Genomic DNA, 11,665 nt, shown 5'->3' with positions numbered 1-11,665 from the left:
GGCCCATTTTGATCTAAACGGCAATGTAAAGAAGCAAAATTGCCGTATATGGAGTCAACCAAATCCGCAAATACTCCATGAGATGGAACTGCACCCAGAACGAGTCACAGTGTGGTGCGCAGTTTCATCAAGGTGCATTGTCGGGCCATACTTCTTCGAAGAAAACGGTGTAACAGCGACTGTAAATGGGGACCGTTATTTAAACATGTTGAAGGAGTTTTTTTATCCAGAACTGCGGCGAAGACGCATCCCTTTTAACAGCATTTGGTTCCAGCAAGATGGAGCAACTGCACATATAGCCAGACCGGTTATGGAGGAGCTCCAACGAAAATTTAGAAATAAATTGATATCCAGAAATTTCACTTTCCGCTGGCCCCCAAGGTCACCTGACCTCACTGCACCAGATTTTTTTTTATGGGGTTATCTCAAACAAGAGGTGTATAAAGCAAAACCAAGTAATTTGACTGAATTGAAGCAGTCCATCACAACAATAATTGAGGCGATCCCGACTTCAACCCTTCAGTGCGCAATGAACAATTTTCTCATCAGGTGTCGCATATGCGTGAATGAGCATGGAGGTCATTTACGTTCTATAATTTTCAAAACTAATTAGTTACATAAAATAAAATTGAATTATCTATACAATAAAAAAACAAAAAGTTAAATACATTGATTAGAAAAAAAGTTATTACGTTTTGTTTTTGTAGCACGATTCGTGCGCCACCCTGTATGTTAAAATTGTAATCATTTTTGAACAATTTTGTTTTTGAAATCAATAAAAATTAATTTCACACAAAAAAGTTGTGGTGTTCTGAATAGGTAACACTTCATATTGTTCAATCTGTATTTATCGAAAGTTGGTCGCAAGGTCTCCTAATGACTCCAAGGCTCAAGTTCTCTGTTAATGCGTTTATTTTTTTGCAATCACTGAATGCATTCATTAAAATAAAACAATTAATTTTCTTATGTCTGGTATTTTTGACATATTCTTGTATTTATTTAATTTATTTTAGCTTAGATTTATAAATAGATGATTGTTTATGTATTCAACAGGTACATGCATTACGAAAAATCTAATATTTGGAGAGATGCACAAAAACTAAGATAATAATAAACGCGTATGCAACAAAGAAAATAATACTACACATACATAAAAAATAATGGAAGTATGAGATTTGCCGATTTCCAGTTTTATATTCTAATTTTGTGCGGTTTCCGAGTTGGTGGGGGACTCGTTAAGAAATACAAAAGTTCGCCAAATTTTCTACAAATGTACACATGTTTTTGTTTTTGTTATTTGCTTTTTTATACATCACTTGAATTTACGAAAATTCCGACTTTATCAACACAAGCCTTGGGTAATACATATAAACACATACATACTTAAATGTTTGTATGCCATTTATAGCGTAGAATTAAAATGGAAATCTATTCTTTTGTAGATGCAGCGAAAATAAATTATGAAGTGGTGAAAAAATGATATGCTAAATAACTAATATTTTAAAAAATTTGCTTTCTTTCGAAATCAATCAACAAGAATTGTTTGTGGCCCGTCATACTTTAGTCGGTAACTTCGCGCCAATGAACAATGGAACGTTGTGAATCGGGAGCTTTTCCGAATGGTTTAGTGCCATCGATGTATACGTATTGATTGACCTGATAGTCCAGCAATGTCTTGTAGTGGTAGACATCGTTACCCAGTTGCTGTAATTGTACAGAGAAAAGTATAAGAAATCGCTCATATTGCAAAACGTGGAAATTTTTGGTTCCTTTGTTTTACCTGCGTTAAGGGACTCGTATTGGTTGTTAAAATTCCGGCAAATTGTTTCTCTCTAGCAACGCGGAGCACTTCGTTTTCCATGAAATACATGCAGGCGATATTCTCTTGTGGATTCAATTCGGAGCTGGTGCCCATCATGAATGAGTGGAGTATTTTGTTGAGCCCCTTGGGAAGTTGGTTGTCCCTTTATTTTAAATTAAATTAAAGCAAATAATACAAAAAAATTATAAAACTGCAAACTGAGTTTTGCATAGACTTTTAGTCTGAATAAATTTTATAAATAAAATAAAAATAAATAAATTGTATACAACTTTTTTGTTTTTGTCTCTCCATTAAATAATTCTTTAATTTCTAATTTTCAAGTTCATTCAATATGAATACAATGAGCTACTTGGAGCTTCCCTCGATTGAAAAAAAAAATAAATAAATTTGCGCGCACACTTCCGAAAGGTGTTTGACCAAGCACCTCCTCCTATTTCTGGCATGTGTTTTGATGTTGTTCCACACATGGAATGAGAAGCCTTTTCAAGGCAGAAATACACTCGGAGGTTTGCCATTGCCTGCCGAGGGGCGACCGCCATTAGAAACAACTTTTTCTTCATTTTGGTGTTTCATGCACGGAGATTCGAACCTACGTACTCGGAATGGTTACTCATGGCACTGGCTCAATATTGTCAAGCTATAAACGTATACCATTCCGAGTATGTAGGTTTGAGTCTCCGTGCATGAAACAACAAAAAAAAAAGGATAATAAATTAAGCTGGATTTCTAATACGCCTTCCTCAAATATGCTGACCCAAAAATATAGAACTATTTTCGTGAGTAAAGAAAAGTTTGCGCATCACCAAATTTTGGTTTTGAATAACTTTTTAAATAACATCAACAGCAAACTTTTTAAAATACAAAAAAATTAACCTGATTTTTTAAATGGTTTTGAGTGGAAATCTTTATTTTGACCTTCACGCGCTCCATAGCTTGTGTGTTTGTTTACTGCAGCAGTCTAGCTTTCAAGTGTCAAATATGTCTTTCAATACGATGACTAATTTTGCGCCACCTGATACTATATATTTGCACTCAATGAAATCTTGTTCAGACAGCATTTTCAAAACAATCAAAACATTATAAAGGGTCATCAGATTCGAGGTGTTTTTTTCAATAGGGTTTTTTTTGACAGATCACGCCTGACTACTGTCAAACTAAATACATAATTTTTTTCAGTATTCATGACATTTCCTCATGGAGAGTCTTACTTCACCACAACATTTAATTGTTTTACGTTTAATTGTATTACGAAAATCGAGCTCTGTGAAAATTGTTCATTGCGCGCTCACGCCAACTTGTGGTGCATAACGATGAGGCCCATTTCTGGCTTAATAACTACGTTAATAAGTAAATTTGCCGTATTTGGGCTGAAGAGCAACCCGAAGCCATTCAAGAACCAACAGCTATTACATCCATTGAAAACCTCCGTTTAGTGCGGCTTATGGGCAGGAGAAATCATCGTCCCATATTTCTTCAAAGACGAGGTTGGCGCCAATGTAACAGTGAGTGGCGAACGCTATCGCGCCAAAACGACTTTGTGATGCCGTGGTGCCGGAAATTGAAGCCCGTTCCAACAAGACGGCGGAGGGCGCTACTTGCCAAACGGCCCGTGAAACAATGGATTTACTGCGACGCCGTTTCAGTGAACAATTTACATCTCGTCTTGGACAAGTGGATTGGCTATCAAAATCGTGATATATCACAATTTTGCACTTTAATTTGTAGGGGCATGTAAAGTCTAAGTGCTTTGTGGATAAACTAGATTCGGCTGAGGGATTGGAACCAACATTACTAAAGTTATTCACGAGATACCGACCGAAGTGCTCCAACGAGTCTTTCAAAATTGGGGTTTGCGGATTAAGGCGCAGTTGCGGCTAATGGTTCTACGGTTCTACACAAACATAATAAAGATTGCCTAATCAATTTGAAATTTCGTTGTTTTATTTCAATTTAAAATCCGATACCTCTAAATTGATCACCCTGTACATATATACGTACTTATGTGTATGAATGTGCATAAGTTTATGTAGTAAATATACATATGCCTATATATAAGTAGTAAACTTACCGTATGGGGCCTTCAACAAACTCTAAAAACTCAAATACTATAATAAGTTTTGACTTAACCTCAACTTCGGGTTCAGCGCGTGCGTCAAAATTTAGGGCCGTTCCAATGATGCGATGTGTACGCCTGTCACGCACCACCAAACTGAGATTTTTCTCTACTAAAACATCCCACATATCCTATAGCAAGGAAAAGAACAAATTCACTTATAAATACATAAGTAGAAGGAATTCAATCAAATATTACATTAATAAGATCACTGTAGTCATTCGGGAATATATCTGGTTTGAGCCATTGTTCCAGATCCGCCTTGCCATAAAAGCTGTCAACTATGATGCTTTGTAAAAAAGAGAATTAAATTAATATAGATATGCATACGCAATTAATGCATTCATCGCTTTACTTACTCCACCACTTGCTGCCTGTGGGAATCATTGAGCTGCTCAGCCACCATATCAAGATGTGGCGCAGCATTTGTCCAGTCCTCGACCATTGGGGTGGCGTTACGATTATTTATCATTTTCTCTAATATTTCACCCAAGTCCTTTGCGGCAATAAATTCAGATATACCTACATTGTAACCCTTTTCTCTCAACAGTGTGACTGTGTAAATCGAATTCAACGAATTTCCGCCCAAATCGTAAAAGTTGCTGCGAGGCGATAGAGTGGCGCGTGTAGAACGACCGATTACGCCACCCACGGTCTCAAAGAGATCACAGGCAATGTGCTTTACCTCTTCGGGTACGAGTGTATAATCATAGTCCAGCACAATACTGGAATCGCCTTCGTTATTATTGGCTGTTTCGTAAGTTTTGAGAAGTGCCTGCCGATCTACTTTCCCATTGACAAGGTATGGAACTTGATCAATAAGCACAACTTGTGGCGACATGTACTCCGCGAGCTTATCTCTCAATTTAGCCTCGATTTGTAGTTCGTTGATTAGCGGTGAATCGTCGCGTAGCTTAACAAAAGCTAGAATCGCCTGATCAATTTTGCCGGCATGATAGCAAAGTACGATCGCTTTATCGACGAACGGCAACTCTGAAACGTTCTTTTCAACTTCGCTAAGATCGACACGATGACCACGAATCTTTATTTGCGAATCGGTGCGGCCTTCGTACATCACATTGCCATCGCGTATAGAGCCATAATCACCAGTGCGATATAGACGTGAGTATTCTGTTTGTGACGAAGAGGAATTGTATTCATTTACGTACTTACGTAGAGGGATGATTTGTTTGAACTTACTTAATTCCACAGCCAATGGATTTTCGACAAACTTTTCCGGATCTCTACCATTTACATAACCCTCGGCAAGATTCAGGCCCGAAACGAATATTTCACCTATTTCGCCATATTTGACTGGGCGGAAGTCTCCATCAAGTAAGTAGATAACAGTGTTGGAAAGTGGAATGCCTATGACGGGTGAAAACGTAAACTGTTAGAAAACTGTTAAGTACAAACAGTTCACGGCACTCATCGCCGCCCATGCTTTTATTATGAATTAAACCAGCAGTTAAATTTATATAAATTTATAGTAAGACGTTTATTGGAAAAGCTTGAATGACTCAAAGTTTCGACTCACCAATCGGTACATGATCGAACTGGCTCAATTGCTTTTTGCTTTCACAAGCAAAGTACGTAACATCACCTATCACTTCGGTGGAACCGTAAAAGTTATATAGCATATGTATGCCCTCAGCGAAGTAGTCAAAGAAACTTTCAGCCAATGCTACCGGCAAAGGTTCTCCAGAACAAACCCAAATCTTCAAATTATACAAAAGTCGGTCGCGTTGCACCAGTTGATACCTTGAATTGCCATCGTTCAACTTCAAATACATCAAAATCGAACGCAAAAGTGTTGGCACCAAAACTAAACGACGTATTTTATATTTCTCTAGCAAATCGACCAAACGCTCCGGATCTTTAGTTATAACTTTGGGTACAACTAAAATAGAAAGTCCACACATCAGCGGCCCCCACAGTTCGGACACTGAGTCGACGAATGTGAGTGCTGTCTTGAAAACGCTCACAGACTCAGTTGGCGCGTAAGGCAATTTGTGCCATTGCCATTGCAGACGGTTCAAGATTACGTGATGTGGTAGGCGCACGCCTTTTGGCACACCAGTACTGCCCGATGTGTAGAGCACAATCGCCAAATGATTACTACCGTCGGCCAGCATCTCGGCTGCAATTAAGTTTGCGTTACTTAACTCGGTGGAACGGCGAACGAGTTCCGAGCTTGTAATGGTGAGTGTGCCGCTAAAGCGTTGTTGATCAATATTGTCATCACATATTACCATAACCGGACGCGCTTCTCGTAGGATATGTTGTATGCGTGTGATCGGGAAGGTAGGGTCAATTGGAAGATAGGCGGCTCCCGCTTTCCAGATGGAGAGCAGCGTATTGATGAGCACATCTGATGGTTCCATGCATACTGCTATAATATAATCGCCATCGGTGTTAGGTTGCAAACAGTTACGGTTTATGTCAGCCGCTAGTAGACGTGCACATTGGTTGGAGCGCTGATTCAATTGTTTGTAAGTGCATTGCGTGGCTTCAGATGCGATTGAACCGCCATTGCTGTGCGTTATCAGAGCAGTTTTGTGCGAGTGATGCAACAGATTTGCCTCAAAAAGGCGATGCAACGGACGGGGCGTTATATCCTGTTGTTGGCCTTTAACAATTGATAGTTTTGGTATAGACCCCATTGTTGTGTCTGGAAGTGGATGAAAAAGGTGTAAGATGACATAAATAATATCACAGAAACTAATGAAAAAAATGTATAGTGATGAACTAAGATTGTTATATTTAAGACTGCCCCCTTCGCTGGGCACACTAAAATAGAATAGATATGGTTTAGAACAGAAAATATATGGTTTTCATATTATTTATTTCTTTATTCTTTATTCAAGCGCTTTGGCATAAACAATATTTTTTGTTTTTCTATTTGTTTTTGAGTAAATATAAAATATAAATTGAAAATCAGGAAAAAAGAAGATTGTTTTTAAATTTCAAATCAACGCATATGAATAAACAATCGTCTTTTTTCCTGATCATCCATGAATTTTTCGTTTCAATTTATATGTTTTATTAAGCATTGGAGCTTTTTTAACCATTATCCATTTATATTTAAAAAAAAAAAACGAAAAAAATTGTTTTTTCCACGAACACATAATTTCATTCGGATTTCACATTAAATTCTCAAATTTCGTAAGAAATTATTCACTGTTCCAAAATCCACTCCAAAAAAATTCACAAACAATTTTTACATGCTGCACTTACGTTTTTTCCTTATGGCATCCAAATCAGAAAGAAATATTGACACATTGTAACTCACACTGTCAATTTGACAGTTCAGTTCCGCCCCAAGCGTTAAAAAAGTAAACGACATTATAGCTGGTTCAAAAGAACGCTGTACCCGTTGCCAGTGCTCCAAATTACAACCAAACTTTACGAAACCCATTTTCAATACTTACTTAACAATGTGCGTAAGTTTGGTTTAATTCGGCGCAAAGACACGGCGGGTCCACGTTTTGGCATATATTTCCAGACCCTAGTCATCAATAGGTATGAAAATTACCCCGTATTAAAGCACTTATCAACAGATTTCATTTGATACCCATATTGTACATACACGTCCGAAGGTTACCCGGGTCCACGTTTTGACCTATATCTCGAGACCGTATCTACCAATAGGTATCCAAACTATACGGCAACCATCTTCAATACCTCCTTAACAATGTGTGTAAGTTTGGTTTAAATCGGTGCAAAGACACGGCGGGTCCACGTTTTGGCATATATTTCGAGACCCTAGTCATCAATAGGTATGAAAATTACCCCGTATTAAAGCACTTATCAACAGCTTTCATTTGATATTCATATTGTACAAACACATTATAGGGTCCACGTTTTGGTCTCTATCTCGAGACCGTAGTCACGGAGCGGATGGGAATACTCTGAACTAAAGCATTCACCAACAGCTTCCATTTGATACCCATATTGTACATACACATCCGAAGGTTACCCGGGTCCACGTTTTGACCTATATCTCGAGACCCTATCTACCAATAGGTATCCAAACTATACGGAAACCATCTTCAATACCTCCTTAACAATGTGTGTAAGTTTGGTTTAATTCGGTGCAAAGACACGGCGGGTCCACGTTTTGGCATATATTTCCAGACCCTAGTCATCAATAGGTATGAAAATTACCCCGTATTAAAGCACTTATCAACAGCTTTCATTTGATACCCATATTGTACATACACAACCAAAGGTTACCCGGGTCCACGTTTTGACCTATATCTCGTGACCCCAGTCACGGAGTGGCATGAAAAATACTCTGTACTAAAGCATTCACCAACAGCTTCAATTTGATATCCATATTGTACAAACACATTCTAGGGTCCACGTTTTGGTCTCTATCTCGAGACCCTAGTCACGGAGCGGCATGAAAAATACTCTGTACTAAAGCATTCACCAACAGCTTGCATTTGATATCCATATTGTACATACACATCCGAAGGTTACCCGGGTCCACGTTTTGACCTATATCTCGAGCCCTATTTCCAAAATAAAATATAATCCATGTTACTCGTGAATGATGTAGCTTTCGAATGGTGAAAGAATTTTTAAAATCGGTCCAGTAGTTTTTGAGCCTATTCATTACAACCAAACAAACAAACAAAGTTTTCCTCTTTATAATATTAGTATAGATATCTTTAGAAAAATAGAAACCTAATATTGAATTGGTTGAGGTAGGTTGCATGTAATAGGCAAACGATATACCCCTATTCAGTTAAAAGGCAAATGCACTTGCAAAGGGTGCTTTTTTAGAGTTTGAGAACTTAAAATTATAATGAAAAACAGAAATATAATCAGGTAGATAATTTCTTTGCATTTATTTATTGAATTTGATATATGCCGGATGTCCACCGCGGCTACAAGTTAAATGGTCCATTCGTTCAGCCAAACTTTTGACAACTTTTTAAAATCAATCTGGCTGTATGGCATCAATGATGGCTTGATTATTGCAATAAATTGATTCTTGAGCGTGCTGTATGGCAAGTTGCGAATGGAAAGAATTTGGAATATTGAGGAAATTTGGAAAGAAAATCGAGCCAGCATGGCTCAATAGAGCTCGCCATTCAACGTAACGGAAGCTCCCTTTCTATTACCAAAGAAATAAGGAACTTCGCAAACAGATTTTGTTTTCCAAAGTGATTGATTATTACTGACAATTACTTGCCAAACGGCACTGAACAGAAAAATCATCACAGTTTGCGATTCTCAACTGACAAACAATAGCTTTCGATATGGATAGTTCCCATGCAGTTAAAGAAACACCCTATAATAATCATATTCATGAGGTGAGAATAATTCAACAGCAGTAAATGAAATGCTTGTTATGAATAACTTATTTTGAATAACTCGACATTTGATAGGTTTTGCCGCTTATAGGCATTTATATAAATTTGCTGCTTCTTGAATAAAATCATTGTTTTTTTAGACTTCGTTTTTTTCACACCTCGCTAGTCGTGTTTTTTTCACACACTTAGTAAACACACAGGCACCAAATATCACAGAATAAGGTCAAATTAAAACAACACTATTAAGAAAATGAAATGAAAATACGTATTTGAAATGACAGGAAAAGTACCGTAACAGGAAAAAAATTGCCGTCGGCGTTTTTCTTGACTGCCATGATTTATACAACACATTTAATTGTGCTGCCAGTCCCCAGATGTATCTCCGATGCGGCTTAGCTAATTTAAGTGAAATACTGCACTAATTCCAGGTGTTGCACATAAACTTGGCTGCGTAATTCTATTGGAAAGTCACAGGTATATCTATTCTGCAATCTTGGCAGAAATATAAAATCAATTCTTCTCGGAGACTAATCGTAATATGCAGTTTTTTATAGTCTTTGTGTAGTACAGGGTGCGTCATCTTTTATGTCGGTATGCAAACGCTGAATATCTATGTCATTTACCAACAGTTCGACTTCATATACATGTTTTCGAGACGTCAATTCAGTACAATTTCAACCATGGATCGCTTTACACCGAAACAGCGCGCTGAAATAGTGACGCTATGCATCGAAAATAGTCGCCCTATTGGGTGCTTGTATACTTATATATCTGCGCGTCTTTTAGTCTCTGAACTGTATTGATCTCATGCCATCATATTTTGCTTGTCCCATGTTTATAAATCTCAAGTCCTTAGAAAATCGTAGGCCTATAGTGGACCTGTCCTTTACTCATAATATCATTACTGGAGCCATTGATTGTCTTTACTTTAAAGCTATGTGTACTAATGCGACCGCCGTAGCCGAATGGATTGGTGCGTGACTATCATTCGGAATTGACAGAGAGAACGTCGTTAAGAAAAACATTTTTTTGTATGCATTTCTGCCATGAAAAAGCTCCTTATACAAATATCTGCCGTTCGGAGTCGGCTTAAAACAGTAGGTCCCTCCATTTGTGGAATAACAACAAGACGCTACAAATAGTAGGAGGAGCTCAGCCAAACACCCAAAAAGGGTGTACGCGCCAATTATATATATATATACTAATGCTCACATTACTCGCGATATACGTGAATTAAATTCCATATTTCGCTTTCATGAGTTGCTTTTTAAATCTTTCAAAATCTATTTTATAGTTGTTTTGAAATGTGTTGTTAAATTAAAATATCAATAGTTTAATCTGAGTCACTTTTGTATCATTGACATAATAGGTATATAATAATTGAAACTCATAGACTTAAATATAGAACAACAAATACACAAAAATTTCTTCGCCATGGGATAGACAGACAAACATTCATCTTTATATATTTGCCGGCACACTGCAACACCAGCTAAATTTCCTTTGAAAATTTGGCCTTATAAAATTTCAAACGAGAAGGCAAAATTTAAATAAATTGTTTAGCTTAGCTCAGCATTTTAGTATAATATGTAATAAAACCCAAGAAATTCGCCACTACCAGACACAGATCTATTTAACGCAATGTTGTCAAAAAAGATCATCTGATGAGTTTCAAGGCTGACATCATTAACCATATGAATACTGATTCCCAAGTAAACATTATCCTCTATATATATATATATATGATTGGCGCATACACCCTTTTTGGGTGTTTGGCTGAGCTCCTCCTCCTATTTGTGGCGTGCGTCTTGATGTTGTTCCACAAATAGAGGGACCTACACTTTCAAGCCGACTCCGAACGGCAGATATTTTTATGAGGAGCTTTTTCATGGCAGAAATACACTCGGATGTTTGCCTTTGCCTGCCGAGGGGCGACCACTCTTAGCAAAAAAATATACTCTACTACTTCAAAATTATAACTGCCAACAGTAACTTGATACTTCGTATCCCCTCGTTCGCCTCCAAACTCATTCCTGATCATATTGTACTTATAACGGGTGATCAATTAAGAGGAGTTTTTTCCATTTGCGTTTTTTTACAGATCGCGCGCGAGTTGTGGCAAACTGTCATCGTGGATTTGTTGAACAGCGTTTGGCATTTCATCATGGTAAGACTCACACCGCAACAACGTCTACAAATTGTTCAACTGTATTATGAAAATCAGCGTTCTGTGACAAATGTTTTTCGTGCGCTTAGACCGCATTATGGTCAACATAATCGGCCTGCCTTAAACACTATTCGACATACCATCAACAAATTTGAATCCGAATATTCATTGGTGGATAATTCTCGACCGAATAGACCACGTCCAAGAAGAAGCATTGAGAATATAGCGGCAGTAGCAGA

The 11,665-nt window shown here is 37.7% G+C and overlaps 1 protein-coding gene across 1 annotated transcript in view; it reads right to left on the bottom strand.

The window, feature by feature from the left end:
• Positions 1-964: 964 nt before the first annotated feature.
• The window catches only part of LOC129236414 (beta-alanyl-bioamine nonribosomal peptide synthetase ebony), a 60,291-nt gene continuing 49,590 nt past the window's right edge, over positions 965-11,665 (bottom strand). The window contains exons 2-8 of the mRNA XM_054870789.1: positions 5,473-6,606; positions 5,136-5,303; positions 4,295-5,066; positions 4,134-4,224; positions 3,891-4,066; positions 1,781-1,964; positions 965-1,704 (exon numbers count right to left, since the gene is read on the bottom strand). Of these exons, the coding sequence (XP_054726764.1) occupies positions 1,561-1,704; positions 1,781-1,964; positions 3,891-4,066; positions 4,134-4,224; positions 4,295-5,066; positions 5,136-5,303; positions 5,473-6,598 (2,661 nt within the window). The 5' untranslated portion in view covers positions 6,599-6,606 and the 3' untranslated portion in view covers positions 965-1,560. The remainder of the gene's footprint in view (positions 1,705-1,780; positions 1,965-3,890; positions 4,067-4,133; positions 4,225-4,294; positions 5,067-5,135; positions 5,304-5,472; positions 6,607-11,665) is intronic.

This window comes from Anastrepha obliqua, chromosome 1 (genome assembly GCF_027943255.1).
Source record: "Anastrepha obliqua isolate idAnaObli1 chromosome 1, idAnaObli1_1.0, whole genome shotgun sequence".
Taxonomy (NCBI): domain Eukaryota; kingdom Metazoa; phylum Arthropoda; class Insecta; order Diptera; family Tephritidae; genus Anastrepha; species Anastrepha obliqua.
This window is presented reverse-complemented; position numbering and strand designations above follow the sequence as displayed.